This window comes from Opisthocomus hoazin, chromosome 2 (genome assembly GCF_030867145.1).
Source record: "Opisthocomus hoazin isolate bOpiHoa1 chromosome 2, bOpiHoa1.hap1, whole genome shotgun sequence".
Taxonomy (NCBI): Eukaryota; Metazoa; Chordata; class Aves; order Opisthocomiformes; family Opisthocomidae; genus Opisthocomus; species Opisthocomus hoazin.
In genome coordinates, this window is record NC_134415.1 from 65,782,098 (window position 1) to 65,804,241 (window position 22,144).

At 38.5% G+C, this 22,144-nt stretch overlaps 1 protein-coding gene across 1 annotated transcript in view; it reads right to left on the bottom strand.

The window, feature by feature from the left end:
* Positions 1-22,144, bottom strand: part of PEX7 (peroxisomal biogenesis factor 7) — a 47,495-nt gene that overhangs the window by 16,562 nt on the left and 8,789 nt on the right. Inside the window, exons 6-8 of the mRNA XM_075413963.1 lie at positions 12,951-13,057; positions 12,446-12,559; positions 8,133-8,188 (exon numbers count right to left, since the gene is read on the bottom strand). Of these exons, the coding sequence (XP_075270078.1) occupies positions 8,133-8,188; positions 12,446-12,559; positions 12,951-13,057 (277 nt within the window). The remainder of the gene's footprint in view (positions 1-8,132; positions 8,189-12,445; positions 12,560-12,950; positions 13,058-22,144) is intronic.

Genomic DNA, 22,144 nt, shown 5'->3' on the forward strand with positions numbered 1-22,144 from the left:
CCCAACATAGTTTCTCCTACCTATCTCCCACCATGTCCTCCTCCTCACCCTACCCTTAACTTCTGCCCCTGCAGCTTCACCACTGGCTGGAGAAAAAAGGCAGCAAGTATCATTTCAGGTTCCAGTGTCTGTACAAGGTAGTACAATGCCTGTGTTGAGGCAGCCTGTTGCTACACACTGAGGAGCCAGCAGAGCAGCAAGCAGATTAGACAGGTGGTGAATTCATGCTATGTCTTTTGCCTTCCTTAAGGTAATACTTTGGATTTCCCTCTCCCACATGCTCATGAGTTTCCGTTAAATTTGTACAAGCTTAGTAAATTTCCACTACAGCTTTCCTGTCAAACCTAATTAAGTTCTCAATAGGTTCAAAAGTTACTTTAGGAAATGATTCAGGGAAAATGCACAGATGGAGGCACAAAGAGCACAAGTCCTCAAGTCCACTTCCTTCTGGGGAACAAAAAAAAAAAATGATAACAGTTTACGCATGAAAGCTTTACTACTGCTCTTAGGTTTCAAACAGAAGATGCCTCCATGCATTTTATTTTCAGGTGGGTGTGAATCAGCTGTTTAGAGGCTGCTTTCCATTAAAGCCCACTCAATGACTAATGCTACCATGCGCATGCAACCAGATTAGGCAGAGGTCACAGCAGCATATGGTTGTATGTAACCAAGAAGTTTTCAAGAGCAACCCAGAACTCGGTGTTAGTTACTGCACGTGTATCACACAATTCATTATCCTGCTGCGATTCTCTAATCCTTGTGCAAAAATAGCTACCTGTAAAAGTTCTTCCTGTAAACTAGAAAAACTTCTGTCTGAGCAGAACTTGGTGTCAAGCTACTTTTGGATAGAGGCCAATCAGGGCAATGTTTTTACTTCAGGCATTAACTGGGGACATCTAACTATTTCCACAATAATATCCTTAAGAGATTATTTCATTACAGTGCCAGTAAAGTATCAACATTATGAATCAGCTCAGGTATAGAAGAAAGCCTTCAAAGTATTATCTTCCATAAGCATCAAAGAAGAGGAAGAACTGCTTGAGAGCCAAATCAAATGGAAGACGATCCAAAAAAGTAATTCTGAAATGGGTTTTACTTTTGAGTTTGCTGCAGTAGCATAGTTCTTCCCTAAGGACTCAACTTACATGCTTTATGTCGAAGTAATTCTTGCTGAAATGCTCATCTCTGAGTTCAATTCCCATGTACTGTATGGGAAAACAAAGCACACCACTTACACGTTTACGACCCTACTCTAATAGAACTGCATATGCACCACTGTTTTTTCTTATTACACGTGTGAGATGATGTCCTGACAATGAAATCCCATACAAACATTTTTCTCTAAGGTAGAATGGCAGATTGCAAGTTATGTTTGTTTCAATTCTTCTGCCACAATACAACAGAATAACTTTGAAGAACAGCTAGTTACTAGCCTTCTTAATACCCCTTCTGCTTTTGAAGATCTTAAAATTTGGAAAATTACCAGTAACTTCAATACTTTCCTCCAAACAATGATTTGAGAATAACTCTCATCATCATGGGCTTAAAGCCAGCCTGAGAAGGTATTTGTGTCATCATTCTCTTGAGGTATCAACCAAAGATCCTAAACCAGAAACAGAGTGCCCTGACACAGAGGGCATGATGACAAAACGAAGATATTTCTTGTCACTATAGAGTTCAATCTGAAATGCAAGTGAGAAACTCCATTTAGGCAAGTACATGACTTCTCTAGTACTTTTAGCTTAAATCAATACAAGGTGCAGCCCAAGATGCAGCATCATGAGATACTCTAATCTTGAAGGATGAAGACATAAGCTTATACAGGTTGGTTGGCATACAAAAGTAACAACTTCACTGCTGCTGATACACAGTAATTTAAGTGTAGCTATGAGAGTGAAGTTATCCAGCTTACTCTTTGTCCCCTGACTTCTCCTCGAAACACAAATTACCTAAAAGGGCATGCAAACCCCTGACTTAGGGAAATATTCGGTCTCATCAGAGCTTCTAGACATTCCCCATCCTTTAGTGTCCTAATTCTAGACTGGAGCTTCAGTTCATTTTGACACGTGCCTCACTCTTCATCAAGCACTGGGAAATGTCAGTTGGCTAAAAACGGGTAGAATCAGATGCCTGAGAAATACAGAAGTGGTTGTCAGTAACATACAGATAATACTGCAGGTATGTGTGGTCTCTCTCAATACTTCTGTTACCTCATCTGTCCACAAAAAAATCCTAACTTTGCCTTTCAGACAGACAGGATACATTTTGCAGAGAAAGATTTAAATGTATTTGTATGACAAACTGAGAAATAATAGACAGCTTCACAACCAAAAAGTAAAAATGGGTTATTTAAAAGAAAAAATACACATTTTCCACAAGAAAAAAAATTCAGATGCTGCCATAGTTAAATATTCAAGTATAGATGTGTTTAATTACAAATATTTAACACTTACACAGACCCATTTATTTAGAGAAATTAAAAAGAAAAAAATACAAATATCCCTCCTTTTGCTGTATTCTTCAACAACACTGTAATGTTAGTCATAGCACCAGAAAATTTGTTTTTATAGATAAAAGATATTAACCTATTTATGAGGTTGAATCATGTGATGAGTAGCTCTTGCGGCCCATACTTTCCTGGTTTTAAGAGAAATTCAATCTCACAATACTGATTTCAAAGGAAACTAGCAAGTGCAGGCAGGAACATGCCTAATAATTTAAAAAATACAAGAGTCTGGGCATTCATTTATATGTCAAAATATTTACCATGAAATTGTAATTCTTGTTTTAATCCAAAAAGGAAACACATAAGAGGACAGATATGCTTTACACTGGGGTATGAGTGATTTTGACTAACTCTGCAGTTGCAACAAATAGTTAAATGATAATTGAAAGGTACAATCAGTTTTGAATTTTGTTAGTTTCATCAGATGTAATGCCCAAAGTTCTGACTACCACTAGCAACTCTGCTATCAAGGAGACTTTTCATAATCATGCAGGAGCTATCAGCAACTGACACATTTGAATTAACAGGTTCTTCTTTTCAGTTTCACACTGGAAGCCATTAGCAACAAGCATTTTGATCAGTGGAAAGACATTTTCCATTTGGAAAAAAAGGAGAAAAAGGAGAGCAAATGAGCAAACATCCACATTTTCACCCTGAAGAAAAAGAAACAAAAAATACAACAAGGAAAATTAACTGAAGTGAAAACCAGGTTTTTTTATGAGCAGCATTATTCCGGAAGTTCTCAAGATTTCTTTGTGATCCAAGTTACTGAACTCGTACACCGTGATGGAGAGCTGGAGACAGTGGTTTACCTTAAAGTGTCTTGTAGAGGTGGTGTCCAGTATAGTACAACTTTCAACAAAAAATGCCCTTTTGCCTCAGAGGCAAGCTTCTGTGAACACATTTCAAGATCTGACCAGCTTAATCAAGTTCTATAATTTACCTGATCTTCTGTTAAGATTTTGGTGAGCACCGTCTGTGCCTAATGCAACAAGATTTTTTTTATACTGAAGAGAGTCCAAAAATATAAAACAGTGATTCCAGTAAGAGATGACACTGATGTTCTTTCAAACCGAATTTTGATAGAGATAAGGTTTAAGAGAATGCATGCAGACCTAAATAAGTCCTGGAAATGTTACAGTACTTTGTGCATTTCCTGGCATTTTAATGATTCATTTGTGTTAAAACTGCTCTTTAATTAACCTATATTTTTTCTGAACTCTTCCAAAGAGTAAGGAAATGGAACAGAAAAAAATTGTCTCAATGAGGCATTTATTAGACAGGGGTTAAATCCAAATCTTTATACCCAAGTATGTAAAAAATGAAATTCAGATCTACACCCCCCTTTTTCTTAGTCCCCAGTAGGAAGTTGGCATATGAACTAATGTTCTTCTCAGTAGCTTGACTATAGTGCACACATGCAATCATTATACTATTTGCAAAGGATGAAGCTAAGCATTGTTAACTTTGCTTTCAATCTACAATTTTTTTGCTTTTATATAGCCAGCTGTGATTATATGCCAAACTGGCTGTTCTACCTGAAACAAACAAAACCTCTGCCTCTTACATGGCAGTTTGGTAATCTTATCTAAGACTGGTTAAACTATAAAGCCTCAGTAACTTTTAAGATTAAGAACTTAAACAGTAAGCTATGCTGTATCCAGTTATCTGCTATATGTTAATGCTTACAGACAAATCTGAGCTTCAAACAGAAATGTTAAAGAAAATAAAAGAACAATATCATAACTAAGCTGCTATTAAAATAACACTGCTTGTATCAATGAATCTGTTTTTAAAGGACTGCCATACCATACTGTTCTATGAATTACTATCAAACGTGGCTAAAAAAGCACAGGCCTTGAGCAGATTCAACAAGATTCAAAGTTAATACCATGTACTGGAATCCCTACTTCTCTTCTACCTTTTATATATTTATCAAGTATTTTTGTTCTTAAATTGAAGTGCATGTATATCTGTGTACATAGTCATGTCCACATGTACACACATGTGTGTGCATATGCATGTCCACACATGAGAGCATGTGTGCATGTATGTCCATGCGGAGTGTATGATGCCTCCAGTCAAACTCTGAACATTTCTAACCGAACTCCGCTTCTTACTGTGAGCTACATTCCTTCCTACAAATGACAGTGCAGGATATGTGGCAAAGGTACAACACAGTCATCACATGATATTCTTTAAGAGATGTTCCCAAAGTGTTGTGGTAATAAGTTTCCTCCATTACACACAATATTTTGCTTGTTGCCACCTTTTCCAAAGACTTTCACCTGGCCCTCTCTGTTGTTTGCTCACTCATACCAAACCCAGCAACTAATCGTTTCAGAAAACTGTTAAAAATCTGTGCTTCATCTCTTTAACCCTGCCCTCTGTCCCTAGTCACGACAAGTAGTTGTTTGGACAAAATAACAACGCCTAGAGTGGCATTTTGTGAAAAGGTGTCCAAGCTCTGCATTTACAGACACCCTGGTATATGAGCTAGGAACTCTCCTTATCTTTACTGACAGTTTCCCCGTATGAAAATGTCAGAGCTGAAACTGCACTAGATTTTGGTACTGCATGAAGTGCACTAGTGCCAAACCTCAAAGATATATAGTTGGTGTCAAAAATGGGAAGAGCACGACAACACAATCAAGTCACTTCAATGCATCAGCATGCTGATTATTAGCCTTATTGCTCAGACAAGGCCACTGGAAGAAACCAATTACCACTTTTTATTTTAGACATAGAAGCCTTTTGAGAAACGATACGCTGCAAACCAGCTGGCACTGCATCAGTAAAGGATGTTAAGTAAGATCCCATAAATAACCTTCCCCAGACCACTGTGCAGTATTCTGTGAGAAGTGCATTTTAACCATAAATAAAAGTAAGCACTTTATATAAGACAAGAATGCTGGTACAGCAGTCTAGAAAGTTACATTCTTACGGACATCACAGCACTTACACTGTCAGGCTCCTGGCACCAACCACACGACAGTGGATATCACTAGCAAGGCACTACCCCTTATTACAGTAAGCAAAAGAATAACAATTAACACAAACTTAGGAAAGGTTCTCAAGCACTGAAGTCCTCTACTGAAATAATGACATGCCTATAGGGGACAGGATTATTACAAAAACTCACCATCCAGTTCTAATCTACACGTGAAAGGCACAATTTTTGAAAGGAAAAAGCCCATGTAGGGACTGAAAATTTAAGGGAGTGACTGGACTGCAAAACTGAGATTTACCATTATCACCACCGCGCCTTCCTGAGGAGCCTTTGCCATTGCAGCACTCCAGTCCTGTGAGCCGTCTCACCATCTCCCTATAATCCCCAAGAGGCCACAGCTCTGCCTCCACACATGGACCTCTAATTGCCCATTTGTCTCTGCTGTATACAGGTGTCAGGCTGCTTTCACAGGGAAACTGCAAAAGTCCCTGGCATTATGTTATTCCCCACACTCTTCTCTGAACCTCATGCTTTCACTTCTGTTCAGGTTATGGTCACTCTGCCCTGATATCTGTAATCCAGTGATATCACTGGATTAACAAGCCTGTTGGCAAAGATGCTCTTGCCCTACTTCGTCAGCTGGAACTTCTGCCTGCTTCACAGTACATAATCACTTATGAGAGGACCCCGTGGTTGTAAAAGACAAAGCTCTGCTTGTGACGCCAGCTATCCAGCCAAGCATTGACTCGCTGCAGATGTCTTTTCCTACCTGAACCTTCCTCCTTCACTGTTAGGATCAAGGAAAATACCACCTGGTCCCCCAGTGTCATGTAGCCACTCTTGATATATTCATGGAACTTCTCTCAGCAACACTGAGAATCCATACAGGTAAGTGGGAAAAGGCAGTGTTCTCAATCTGGACAAACCCTAGCGGCTCTCTTCACAAACTCCTGGACCTCAACCTAAGGGAGGCAACAAAACCTTCCAAGACATCAAATTGGGTTGGCAGACAGATACTTCAACAGGGAATACAACAGGAAGAGGTCTCCAGTGATGATGCACATTTTTCTTTTGGTGCAGACACTTGATTTGGGCTCAGCTGACTCTGACACCTCCCCAGACTGTGTTTGTTCTTGCTCATCCATTTACAGGGCACTAAATCTGTTCTCTAGCTCCAACTTGTGTTGACACAAGTCAAGTTTCCAGCCTTCCTCATCGTGGGGATCTTTATCCTTATCCTCTACTGCTTGCAGCACAGTCTCTAACTGTCCCTCCTTCCTTGCACTTTGGGATTTGGGCTCTCACCTCTGAAGCATATCTGTGAAGACCCTGCCAATCTTGCATTCAGTATCCTTGATGGTAAACAGTCTGCTCATCTCCTACAGCTTCTTCACCTCAGTACCTCAAAGAGAATACATCTCCCACAGGTGAGGCCACCATCAGCCCAAGCCCCAGGAAGAGGCACCAGGTACCCCCTGCAGCTGAAGACCTGGAAGACAACATCCTCTCTAATGCTATCCAGGTTGAGGGCTCACATGTGCCAAGGACAACTGCTCCAGCAACTGTCTCCTCGTGGAATATCACCACTGTCACTGCACAGTCCCAAGCAGTCCCACGCCACCTATACCAGAGATTCGGAGCCCCTTTGCACGCCTGCATGTTTCTGTTAGCTGTGTTCTGGGAGCTGTGACTGAGAGCTTGGATGAAAAGAGTATTCCAGCTATACAACTCTTCCTGTAAGGTTTTTGAAAATATACAAAATTCCTACCATACTTAACACACTACCTTCATGATGCAACTTTATATGATGTTATGGCACAAGACTATACAGATTTATGACTGAGAAACATGTACAGGCACTGAGCATTAGCAAGGTTTCCCTTAGGAAACAGAACCTTTCTATGTCTGGTGTCAGACCACTTAGGACACCACCAGAAGTGGCATTACTTGGGATGATTTGGGCAAGCGGAATAACTTTGCAGTCACTTGTGGAGGCAAGAGGGCTTGTGCCATTTGTACTATATTCAATTCATGTTATAAAATTAAAATGCAGATCAAAGAATGTGACTGAAATATTCAGGAATGCACTTCATAATGTATCGATTGTGTATCTTAGAGAAGTCCTAATACGCAGACAAACTTCTTCAGGACTTTTAATCAGCTTTAAATTAGCTGTACTATAAAATCCTCATCAGCATGAGATATGGTGGGCAGCCAGGGGAACTTGCAGAAGTTCTATCTAAAGAACTTCAGCATACACACTGTGGAAGAACACTAAAGCTTCCTCAGATACTGGCAGGACAAAAACTTTGTTCATAAAAAGCTTAAATAAAAATATGTCACAGAAACATACGAAGTTACCCACCTACATTCATTTAAGAGGTTATTAGCTTCTTACCAGATACCATCACAGCCGGATGCAACCATGTTCAGCAGAATGATATGAAAAGGATTACAGAAAGCATCTGTCAGAGCAGTTATCATTCACAAGAGTGACCGAGCTAGCCTTTAAGTGAAGAACCCGTGCATTTTCAACATAGCTTATGAAGAGAGGAAAACATCCGATAGTAACATTAACTGCACTTCATTACGTCCACTACAGCACTGTTTTCTATTGCAAGCCACACTAAAACAGATTACCTTTCCATTTTTATCTAATAAGAAACCGTACTGTACCTCACAGTAAAATCATAGGAGCAAGAAGCCAATAAGGTTGCATGGAATGGTGAAAACTGCAAGAAAGCAAAACAGAACAACTTTTGAAGTAAAAACATTGTGAACATATACAGACTTACTATAAACAGAAAGTTACCAAAGTTTAACTATTTAAATTGTCTTGGTGGGTACCACATCATTCTGCAAAAAAACAGACTACATCAACAAATTTCCCCTCCATGCTTCTAATTACAAGGAACGCCCTATGGGATCCTGGTTTGGTTTGATTTCATTACAGTGGTGCCAAACAACCCTGCTGTAAAGTTTTAGGACAGTCATATAAACAGTCATTAAATTCTGCTTTTGGCTGACAAGCTGAGTATCATCTCATTATATGAAGCGAGCTTCAGAAAAGCTATGTGACTAGTTTATTATTTTCAGAGAGAGAAAATTTGTGCCATGCTGCAGAGAACGCAAGATGTATTACTGTCATCAATTCCATGTCCTAAAATCTTGAAATTATTTACAGAAATGGGAAAATTTGAGATAAGTTCAAAAACTGAAGGCAGTAAAACATCACTTCATACTTTCTCCCTCTCCCGCAGGGCATTTTACAGGACACACTCTTCAACGAGCTCTTGCAGACAGGTCTAAGAACTGCAGCAAATAAGAATGCAGTTAGGCAAAAATTGTTTGCTCTGGCTCCAGCTTTTCGGCAACCCTCAGTTTCCAATTATTTTGAGGTCTGTATTTCTCAACAGGAAATATCCAAGTCATTGACATAATTTCATTTTGAAATGCAGGTCCCCCACGCCATGGTTCATAGGCAAGATTCATCCTGCAAGACTTCCAGTTATTGTTCACAGCTACTACACAGTCAAAAGTTAAGCCTGGGCTATTGCCACAACTGCCCAAGTTGCCAAGAGAGCAGTCTATGTTGTTGCCTGCTGAGCCCTACTGACAGAGTTCACTGTACTATAGGAGAATTGAGGGATGTGCATGCTTGAAGTTCAACCTCCCCAGATTTCCTAGGATTTTTCTGAAGGGGGTTAAAAAAAAAAACCAACACACAACAAGACATCTTTTTCTTCTGCACTTCAGGAATACGAATAATACAGGGGAAGAAGTCTGATGGGCCGCAAAAACTAATGGCACATTTCCCACATGCCCCTTTTGTATCTTTGCCCACATAGTTTCAGATGAAGCAAAAACATCTTGACAAAGCTGAAAAGCTTTGTCATTAACCTTCAGTATCCTAGAAACCTACCTAGGCAAACTCTATCAAAATACTTGGCAGAGTGCTACACATATAAGTTGAAAGAACTTGTGTAATGCCTTTCTGCTACAAAGAGAAGAGAATATTTTAAAATTCTGTTCCACTTAACTGTAAGATACTACAATTTTATCATCTGAACAGTTGTCTATGGACAGAAGAGACCAACATATCATCCAGCCTGACCTCCAGTATTTCACAGATCATTCATCCAAATATCTTTTTGGGTAAACTCAAAAAACGTAACTACTTTTCAGCATAAGAGATCGAAGCCAGCTGAAGATATCGGACACCCAAATGCACCAATGTCAAAATCTCCTGAAAAGGGCTCCCGATGACCTCAGTGTGCTGATAAATGCCATGCACTGCAGTGAAAAACCACAAGAAATCTGCAGGAATCCTGACTGTATCATGTTGGGTAGAATTCCTTGCCAGCCTCAGATCTGACAGTCAACAGAACCCTGAACAAGTGAACAGAATACAAAAGACAGACAACTGGAGAGCACAATTTCATGGTTGGTTTAAGCTAATTGAAGAGTGTACTGCTGCCAAGACTCATGGCCTTCCCTTTCCTTTCCACCTCAGGCTGTGTGTTCCTTCTCCTCTCCTTTCTGTCAAGGCTTGCAATGTGTGGTTGAGTGACAAATTGAGACAGCTTAGTGATCCAGATTGAAACTAGGCACTTTTAGGGACAGGATTTTCAGTCAGAGCAATCAGCTGAGCCAGCTTGCTGCACAGCTTTATAACTGGTAGTGTCAGCACAATGCAGGGAAGGGACATCGGCAAGGACAGCTGCCTCCATTTATGTAGTATCCTGGTCTCTCTCTCTCTCTCTCTCTCTCTCCATTTAGCGTGACACAAGTGCAGATATGCTGCACCACCTCTAAGTGCTGGCCCACATTCTCATATCTCATGTCCACAGGGACCATGTCTATCTTGAACCAGAAGCTACAAAAGCCTGCCACCACACAAGTTGTACTCTCACATACCTCTCCTTTGCACATGTATGTGTATACAGCCTCCCCACCGCCTCCTGAAAGCCACTTAGTCAACTGATCACAGAGGCTGTTGCAAAGAAAATTCTACAGCTGGCCAACTCCTAATAATAATTTCAAGGCATTTTAAGAAAACTAGAGGCATGATGGGCCATAAAAGGGAACTCAGACAAGACAGTATAAGAATATAAAAGATACCCTACCTGGTAAGGCCAACAGTCTTCGAGCCCAGTGCTCTACGTTTACATGGCATCTTCCGTATTTTAGTCTGTACCAATCACCTCTGGTGCTTTCACTGGATATCACTGAGAAGTCAGGCTTTGTCTTCTCTGTTTCCCCCAGTCATTCACACACAGTGATAAGATCCTCCCTAAGCCTTCTCTTCTCCACACTAAACAAATCCCAGCTCTCTCTGCCTCTCCTTGTAGGACAGAGGCTCCGGTGTCTTAATCTTCTTTGTGGCCCTTTGCTGGATTTACTCCAGTATGTCCACATCTCTCTTGCATTGGGAAGCCCAGTGCTGGACCTAGCACTCCACATGTGGTCTCACTGGTGTGGTGAGTAGCGGGGAAGGATCACTTTCCCTCAACCTGCTGGCAATACTCTTCCTAATGCAGCCCAGGATCATAGAGAGTAGAGAAACTAGAGATGCTACCCCTGTCTAGCTCTTCTAGTATCTGTTTATCAACCAGCTGCTATCCATGAACCTGAAGACACAGCCTGCCTATGCAACCTCTTTTGCAGAGAGCTAATTCAAGAAGTCTACTAACTGATGTGTAAAAGAAGTACTTCCATCTGTTTGTAAATCCATCTTCTATTAGCTTCATCAAGTGTCCTTTAGTTCTATTATCACAGGTTATGGTGAATAACAATTCTGCATTCACTGTCTCCATTTTATCACGAAGACAATGTGCTACGAATCTCTTAGTGGCAGAGCTGTTTTTAAAACATCCCACTGTCAGACAGTAATACAGTCTGTATTGATTGATGCTGTATTGATTCATCTGTCTTAATGGCTGTCAAACTGGAGTTGCAAAATGATCGTATTTGAAAAACAAGAAAAAACAAACTCGAACACAACGGGTAAATGGTCTTCTGCTATGGGCAACATTTCACAGAAGCAGATTAGAGCATGGTCATGCAGGAATTAAATTAGAAAAAAAGTGGACAGCCACCAGCAGTAAGGATAGTAAGCAAGGGCAGCTGGGACAAGGAAGAGCAGGAGCTTCTCAGGCTGTCTGGCCACAAACAGGATTTGTGATATGGAACCAGTCACTGAGTCACACCCTTCTGATAAATTACAACCTAAATGCAGTAACTTTTAAAGTTGTTAGAAACACATCAAAAATTCCAAGGGCATGTGAAGTAAAATACTGACACAGGATAATTTTTTTCTGCCAGCTCAGACTTCCTAGAAAATATTAATAAACATACCTGTTCCTGAAAGGCTTTAAAAGGATCAGGTATTATCTGACTAATATAAAAAAAAATAGTAAGCACTAACTAATATGAAAAAAATATCATCATGCATCTAGAAAAAATTGCTGTTGGTAGGTGATCTAGTAGCACATGCATCCAGTACAGTCATCTGTAATCTTTCACGCATAAAGTTTCGAAATCTCTTTGAACGTATTTTCTTTGTATACAGAAAAATGCATATTCACAATGAGTTCTATACCTTGTTTCATGTGAATACTGACCCTTTGTACGGAAAGAAAAAGGCACAGCATCACTTAGAAAACGAGTAAAAGTATTTTCCCCATCTCAAAATTTCCCATGTAACTAGGCTGAAGCAAACCTCCTAACCCACTCTTCAGCTCTTGAACACTCCTCATGGAAATATATTGGCTTTGAAGACGTAATGTACTTTGAAATCCCAGCAATCTGCTAAACATCACAATGTTTTACAATGCAAAACTGAAGGTTTCCAAGAACAGTCACTGTAGCATCTAAAATCTTCAACACCTGTTGTTTTTTTTCTAGTTAATAGATAATATATTACCGCTTTCAAGAAAAATTTGTGTAACAATTCAGTGGTAGTCAGTGGGGAATAAAATACAGCTTACTTTTACTCTTCTGATAGCATAGGTATGACCAAGCAAGATGAACACTGGTTGCCGGAGGTTCCGCAGATCCCAGCCTTTCAAGCTACAGTCAACTGCACCAGTTACCAGCAAGTTCTGATGATTCGAAGAAACACAGGTATATCAGGACAATTTAATTATTAAATTGCAGTGATGCGTATGTTGGCTTCAAAAGTTAGATGAATCAAACAATACAGATGAATAAATCATAAATTAGGTCTCCAGTGTGTAAATTAAAGAGAACAGAGAAATACAAACTGTTTCTCCACTGTGAACTACTCTGTCCACTATACAGAAGCATGAGCAAAAGCTCTCTAGGCTGCTTCTCTGTTGGAACAACGCTCTTCTGAAGATGTAGTAGCAAATGATAGCAACAAAGCAATCAGACATGTTTATATAAAGAGAAGATGCATTAATGTTGCAGTAAAAAACCTGCTCTTTAATGAGTGGTTCAGTTAGGAAAACAGTTGGACAAACAGGTTTATACCTCATCGTATTTGCACCAGTCACAGCTCAAGATCTCAGCCTCGTGGGCTGGTATCACAACTTTGACTCCTGGGGCTTTCACATCCCAAATTCTTAAAGTCTGGTCACCTGAAACAAAGAGAAATTGATTCAACGTTGAATCAGTTATGGGATACAGCTTAGTAGACAACTGTTTCTTAGCTGTATAAAATACCAACTATTTTACAAGGACACTCATGCCAAATAAAGCAAGCACATTACAGACACAGAGGTCAGAGTGATGCACAAAAGGAATCAGAACTTACTATTGCTCTTTCATCAAGGAAAAAAAATCCCAAACTTCATCTTATTACTAACATTTTCATTCTTTTTTAAACTCTGACTTGATTAAAAGGAGATGGGGTAAAATACTTAAATCACATTTAATTCAAGTAGGAGCTTAAGGTCCATTTTAAAATGGACTTAGAAGGCCAGAACGCTAAAAAAACTTTCTCTGCAAGCCAGGTGAAAGTACCTAGACACATGCTTTTGGTGTGCAGAAGAGCAAACAGTATTTATATCCCAGTATATCGCAGACTCTTTCAATGAAAGGAAAATTTAAGACTCGCCACCTGTACTCATCACGTGCAAAACTTTCACCATTGCTCTCATTTATTGAAATATTGCAAGATAAAGTCGTTCTGCTGTAACTTGTCATATGTATGAAAGGCAACATCTGCTTTAACCTCGGAGCACACACACGCAGAGGTCTTCAGAGAGCAGTGGAGTCCAGCCTAACTTCAGAGGTGTGAATCACCTGAGCCTCTCTCTCTACCTCCAGCCATAAACTGTCTTCTGCCCCTAAAGATCTTTAGCATTTGTGTGTACCCTTCTTACAAATTCAGTTCCTAATGGCTTACAAAGACACGGAAAACCACACCAGCTCAGAAGACAACCATGCTTTTAAATTTTTTTAACCGTGATTGTCTCATTAACCCTGAACATTTAGCTTTGTATCAGCAAAAATGGATTCTCCAGCTCATTTGTTTACAGAGAGAGAAAATTAATTAGAATTCATGATTATGCCCGTGTTCATTCAAGAGGCAAATGAAATCACTAGAAGCTGTATCCAAACACCCATGATTTCTACAGAAAGCACGCATCAGTGCTACCTAAATTAAAAAAACACTGTTTTACCTTGCTACTGAAGAAATTACTAAGGTTTCTTTAACAGAAACACTTCTGGAAATCCTGAAATCAGTTATCATCAGTAATTATTATTTTTATGCTGTTTAGATAGAATAATTTTCATGGTTTAAGTGCCCAGTTGGTCACTGGCCTTAAAACTTACAGCTGGGCACACAAAATCATAACTCTTTTCAGGAACAAACCATCCCTAGAGCCACAACAACAATATTGCTACTGCATGAAGCACCAAGACCTGTGGACTTTACAAAAAGAAATAAACTGTTTGGAAAGTTTGAATAGAAAAATGAAGCTAGAGAGAGCTTGGTTCCACTACGTGACACAAGACTGACCTTATGACTGTGGTACGACACAGACCCCGGGAAGCTTTGCTCTGCTGGTTGGTTGGCTGTTCCTCAGACTCCATGATTGTGGGAGATACCGTACTCTCGGAGGATAAATTCCCCACTTGCAAGGTGGGAACAACACCTGATTTCTCACGGTTTTCACTCCCCTCGCTAATTTTAATACTGTCAAGAGTAAGGCTGCTGCTCAGTAGACATATAGCACTCCTGACAATGACACCCTGCAGTCAGCTGAAGCCCCAAACATCACTACAGCGCTGATAAAACCAGGGCAACATATGGAAAGGAAGAAACATGACCAGCAGGGGCCTGGCAGAAAAAGGTAGTATGTCCAACCACCCACCATTAGTCTTGCTAATCTGTTTGCCTGCAGAGTACAGATTTCAGTTTGAGTCTTAAGTCTTTCAGAGATATTATAATGGACTTCTTAAAAAGCTTTTATTTTAATTTCATCAGATAACATAGATTTGAAGGGGAAACACATATTTCACTACAGACAGGATCATTTTTCCCAAGCAACTAAATATATAAATCCAGGTGAACTAGAATGAACTGCTACAGAGATGAGCCACAGTAGCATTATGAGGGCCAAAAACATTTGGAAAAGCAAGTTACTCAGCCAATAACAATTTTGACACTAAATACACAATTGCCACAATTATTTCTTTTTTTAACAGAAACTGCTGATGCACAAAAAAAGAGAGTTATTTTCCCTTTCTTTTTATTTCTGTGAAAATGCTAGACTTCGCTGTTCTTAATTCTGGCTGGCACTATTTGTGAAATGTTTTTAATGGAGTAACATAACATGCAAGCGATCCTTCCTGTGAATAGAAGAGACTGAATTAAAGCCAAAGGCAAATCGAATTTTTCCATTTAAACTGTAAGTGGAAGAATCAGATTAATAAAAAAAAAAGCTGATAAACAGTGTAATCCTGACATATTACACATTTTTACATATTTTTACTTTTTTTTTTTTTTTTACCTCAAACATCTTTCCATGACCTAAAAATATATGTATTTATTCACATTTCATTTCAACGAAAATTGCTGTTAAAAATTTTGGAATTTCCACATTTCCATAATTCCTTCAAATCTGCATTACAAAGGGCGCATTTCTTCTATATGGTAAAGCAGAAGCAGGATAATAATACTAATAATAGAAAGTACAAGTAAAGCACACCTAGTATAATCATCTTCACTAACAGCCACTTCCAGTCAGCATCCCAAAGTAAGCAACCACAAAAGTGGCCAACATTTCCCCCACAAAATATTTCTATTTTTGTAAGAAGCAATTTCTCTATGGCAACAGATTTTTGCTGGTCTGTTAGATAATTATGATTCCAGATTTGTTTGTATATTGTACTTGTTTTCTTTCATTTTAATGAATATTTGTGAATTCTTGGACAAATCAACAGAAATACACAATATATACTCATCTATTCAAAATTTTTGAAAGAGATGCTAATCCACAAGTACATCACCCCCGTACATAGGATAAAGACGGCTAATGTGAATGACAACGTATGATAGTGAAAAGATACACTTTATTTAAGATTTAAGTTTCATGTATGTTTTATACTGGCCTTTTACTCACACATATATTTTACCCAAACCCATAAATCATAATTGCGAAGTCCTGTGACAACAACCAGCTAAGCAATCATTCCCAGACAGTGCAGAGGTACAACATTAATTATAAAAAGTAGCTAGGTATTTGGGAGATTAATAAAAAAACAGAAAACCTTAAACACTATCTGAAGGCAAAAAGGATTCTAATCAGGATAGATACAATGTTTTTCAAGAACCAAAGTACCATAACCTTACAGTTTTACTTTAAAAAAAATAAATCTGATTTTCTTTTAAGTTCTAAAGTAAGAAATCTGTTTTTTTGACACTGTTTTCTCATCAAGAGAAACACACACCAAATCACAGATCTTTAATTTACTGCAGGAAAATAATTCAGCATAAAAGACACAAGTACTGGCATATATGGTGTAGCATCAAAGAAATCTCGATTAAAGTATGTACTTCTGCAGTGCCACTGAATAACTACAAGTTAACATTACTTGCTTACTTGTATGTATTTTTTAAATACTAAACCAGATTAAATTATTTAGCCAGAATCAAATGGAAAAATCTGTGGGAGAGCAAAGAACAGAACCCAAATCTCATGACTCTCAAAAACAATCTTTTCCGGTATGTTGAAATGATCACGCTGTTCATTTCTATCACATATAGTCTAAGTGAACCTAGAACAGGATTAATATAGCTCATGAGATTCCACACCAAGAGACAGAAATACAGTGACACAAATAGTAGCTTTATTTAAATCATCCAACATGACTCTACTGAATGCACAAAATCTATTTGCATTTAGCACAACCTAGCTATCAAGTAAACCTTACTACCAGTGGAAATGCACTTTCAAACCTGTAATTTTTTGATCTGATACAAAATGTTGTAAAGCTAAAAATCAAAAGAGTTTTAAGTTATTTCAGAGAAGACCTCAACAGAGGCTTTTTCTGAAAAGCGTACATTGTTCAAAAAAAAAAGTGGGACAAAATTTTTATTTCAAAATTGCCTTAACTTATGACTTATTATTAAACCATTCTTCAGCAAATCGCAATACTGGCTAGATACCCAACTCTAATCCAAGTGACCCAAAACATATTAATTCACTGTAAAAAACTGTTACTGCAATTTTCTTCTCAACACTATAACATTATTTGAGATTCTAATATAAAATATTATAACCTGAAAGTGCTTTATATTCTAGCATGTGCTGCATGCAGTATTTTACTATGGTTAGCACGTACTATAAATTGAGGGCCAAACTCATTTCCCAAGAAACATTTCAGCTTGCACATTAGAGGTTGATTCAGTAAAGCTTACTGAACACAAGACTCGGAAGAAGGATGAATTCAGTACTGTGCTGGTATGTCTTGAAGCAATAAATTGCAAATAATAACACCCACCTCACTTCACTACATAGACTTGACAGAACAAAGTAAGCAAGTAAATTATCTTTTTATAGCTTCTAGCATAAACAGCAGTTTAGCTAAACTGCAACAAAACACAGTAACTCCGTAGTCAGTTTGCTCTCTGGATGCTCGATCTGTACAACAAGGTACCATGCAGCAAATTGAAGCCTCTTACTCTTTTCTCCTTTGAGGATTTGGATTCCAAAAGTGACCCACGTTTGCAAAGGCTTGAACGTTATCCATGGTAGCATTTCTTCTAGCACATTCAACAAGCAAAAAGGCAGGAAAAAACTCATAAGAAGCAAAGAGTGGACCCACACCACACACAGACTAATGGAATACAAACCTCTAGTAAAGTGTTTTGGAACTCACAACAAACCACTGTCATAGCAGAACAGAAGATAATTTCCTTCATTTTTTTAGGAACGTGAACAAACACAAACATCTTTGGAGTTACTTGTCTGCAAGCCCCACACTCCAACAGCTTCTTGTTTTGCCTTGTGCTATTTCTGAAGCAGGAACATAAGCTGAAGCTTCAGAAAGCTGAAGTCAAAGACCTGACAACCCCAAATTTGGTCCAGGAACTTACACATGGAATATACCTCTTTATTGAGGAGCCGCACTCAAGGCTATTCCTTTCCAACTAATTCAGTAACCATCCTCTTAGCAGATGTACCCCTTCCCCAGCTCATTATTTCATGCAAAATAATTTGTTCATTTTTAGTTTTTTTTCCACAATCTAGATCCCAAACACAGAAAGGTGTGCCAAGACTACATCCCAGCCTTGCTTATGAAACGACAGCTTGACAACCCCTTAACTACACACATTCGTCATCAAGAGACCAGTAGGCAAGAAATCAAACTTTTGAAAGGCAACTCACTATGTCAGGGCTGACAATAAAACAGAATAAGAGATCAAGAACGGTTTTTAATTTTATCCGTAAAGCACTGAATGCAAGGGCTTACAAAGAGCAGAAGCTGGATTTACAAGTTCATTTGGAAACCAGCAAAGCTACAGTTCCCCAACGCTTTTGTCAGCAGAACAAAAATCTCTCAGAAATGATCACACCTTGTTGTGGTGTGAGAAAACTTTTCGCCCTGGGCTTTCAGTCTGAAAAATAAGTCTTTGAGCAAAGATTACAATTAATTGATCTAAATACTGATGAACACAGACATTATCACGGAAATTTAAGAAACACGTCTTTCCCTTATTCATGATTTGAGATGTTAAGAAAAACATCTGCCTTGATCAGTAAAGAGTATAGTAATGATTTAAAAATGAATGCAGCATTAAAACTGAGGTCCCAGTAGCTAAGATAAAAGCTAGCAGTCATTCTAAATTTGGGCTTCTTTGAAGCCAAAACATTTGTATTTTCATTTGCCAGTGTCGTATCTGTACTGAAGAATACTACTGTTATGCAGATAAGGGTAAAATGGTACTCACTAATTACTTCCCACTGTTAAATTTAAAGGGCAATAAAACCAGCTGATAACTATAAAGGATGCTTTCTTTATAAACCACAAGACTGAGCAAGGCCTATTGCTCTGCAGTTATGGAGAATTATTTAGTAGAACTGATTTACATTTGACTATTACTAATGTTGTGTGCATCTGGCACTTTTATGTGCTTCTCACCAATTTGCTCTCTGGGTTTAAAAAAAATATAACACCACAACAACAACAACAAAAAACCCACAAAAAACAGACCTCCTGGGCAAATGAGACAATGACTCATTAAACCCTTTTAGCCATGAAGGTGGTGTTAAACATTTATGTCACTTCTTTAATGACATTTTCCACATCACTGTTTTTTCAGCGTAGGGCAGACATTTACCAGGGCTCTGGTTTGGTGCCGCACGTACACCTGAACCTTCTGCTTATCTTATCAACTCAGAAATTGTTACTGACATCACAACAGCAGTTATTTACATATACAGAATTATTAGTTTGTTCTGCTACTATTAACTCCCAACTTCAAACAAAAAAAGATAAGCCATTTACTTGCTTTTTCAGATACAAATGATTGTACCTGAAGACAACAGCATTGTAAAGTACCTCGCACATCCCTGTAAATGTTAAACTGAAGTGTGTTAGATGCTGAATAAAAGCTAATTTAACTGAAGCATCAGACATATTTATCTTCTGTAATTCAATTGCATTTTATTGTCCACTGAAGACAAACTTAGTTTTCCTGTATGTATTCAGACTGGAGACTTAATGAAGCAAAATAACCACGCTTAGTATCAAATTCTTTTTCAACTGCTTTATACTGCAGCCTTAGGTTTCTCATTTTCTTCACTCGCACTCTTTTTCTAGTCTCATAACAGTCTGAGAAAAAGCCATATTCCAAAAGCAAAGATTTAACCCTGTTAGCTTCAGGCAAAAGTAGTCTAGGCACATAAGTGTCCTTCTGAACAGCTGTTTCACTGCGGCTTGCAGTTCTGTTTGATTTTCTGTTTCCAGTGTTCACAAACTAATTAGTTAAGTGGAAAGTAAACTTTTTCTGGCATCCATGTAGATTCAAATAAAGGCAGAAAAAGGGCAGGGCCGAGGCATGCAAAAGGTTTGTAAACCTCCTTCCCTCTTGTGTATTTTCTTTAAAAAAAAAATTTAAAAGTGCATTGGTTTACTTAAATTTAGTTAAATCGGAAGCATTTCAAGACAGTTTTTCCAATTATGGTTAACAACATACCTAACTTGTTTTACTAACACATGCAAAATTGAAGATGCTGCAACATAAAACAGTTTATTTCTGGTTTGAAGTGCTAAGACTTTATACTACTAAGGTATGAGTAAGTATGTGATTGTGAGTAGGTATGTGTGAGGTGGGATGAGACAAAGGGGACAGGAGGGACGACAGAGAGAAAGAACAGATACACACATTACAATCCCAAAGCAGCGCAGCCTTCTTGAAAAAGCGAATGTTTCAATACCCTTCAAAAAGCTATTGTTTTAAAAAGTTAAAAAAACGAGAGAGATGAAAGGAAGTACAAAAAGCTTCCCTTCGGACACATTTTAAGTTACTAAGTTTCAAGGCAACACAAAGTTGCAAAAGAAGAGACCAACAACACTTCAGGTCAACACTTCCAGCAAGTGTATCAAAGAAGGGAACAGCTGTAAACTCGACACTTCCCTATAAAGTGTGTGGATCATAGCAAGTTTCAATTGGGGAGGTCCAGCATCCTGAGCAGTTCCACTTGGCTTTCATCACATATCTTGACTGACAGAGTAGGATGCCATTAATGTCATTAATACACAGTGAAGTAAACTCTCTGAACATAAACTGTCTGATACACCCTTTTTCCAGTAAGAAATTTACACCCAGAGGTAGACAGTCACAAGTACTTCTACTACCCACAGTCCTGCTGACTAAAGAAAAAAATCCCAATACGTATTTTCTGTAGTGAAGTAATCTAATCAAACCACAGGAAAATTCCAATATAAACTAAAACCAAAAGCAAACAAAGAAACCTCTTCCACATTGGCATGTCATGATTTCTGTGTAAGACCTTTGGTCTGAAGTTATTTCATTTAGAAGCACACCAAGATGTTTTATTTCTGAAACCATAAGAAAGTTCACCACTGTGTTGAAGACGCCATCTTCTCTTACTTAATGATTTTACACCTAGCATTACACAATCAGATTTTTATTTCACACCTGAGTATCACTTACAGAAGAAAAATTTTGTCTTTCGTGATTGTTGTTTTTCCTATAAAAAACTATGGAGTCATCAATTGGTGAAAACTGCCTGCAGGTAGTGTCAGGCTCCAGCACTGTATCTTACTGCTTGTCAAGAGCCAAAGTAAAATTCACAACAGAATAGGAACTCTCTAGTGTCTTAGTCAAAATTTCCAACAGCTGCACCCACCGAGTCACTCAAAAAACAGATCAATTGTATCTTGCTGTACCCATTTTAAGTACCAGCACATACAGCATCTAACAATCAGTGTTTCCCAAAATTGTTCAAGTGGCAATGTATTAGCAGAGAGTTTGGCTTCATAGCCTAAATAACCAAATTTGAAATAACTACCTGGATCAGTAAAGCCCTTTTGTTCATCTAGAATGTCAGAAATTTTGTATGAGTAAGACTACTGTGGAGGGGAGGCTTCTTAGCAGGACTTTAAAAGAGATCACAACATCCCCGAGAATTTGCAAAAACACTAAGGACTGTTTTCTCCACTTACCTTTGACCAAATGGTGCTTAGCTAGTATTCTGTAGTATATAGCTGCATTTCAGTGGAATTGTTCGTACAGCGTACAGGGCTCAATCCTCTTAAGCTTCTGCATCTCCTGTTAGAAGGCACCTCACTAAGTGCTACCTCAATAAATCTTCAAATAAGTTGGAAATACCTGTGCCCCAGCATCTGGCTTCCAAGCACTACTACCTTAGCACAAATACATGTAACTTGCTAGTTATTCCAGTTCAACTCTGCAAGCAGAGTCAGATGGAAACAGCCAGACTGAAATGTTATGAAAATCATGTGGACTTTTTCATCAAACTTCCCACTGAATAGGGAAGACCAGTATCTGCGTGTACTCGCTGTCTTTCTTTAACTTCAGTAACAGAAAAAAAACCATATTTATACTTGCTTACCCTCTTGATAGAAGAGCTAAACAATTTTTATTTAAATCAGCACAGAAATCCAACAGACTTGAAATCAGAGAAATGTAAACCACTGGAGTTAATCTACTAATATTTGTATTA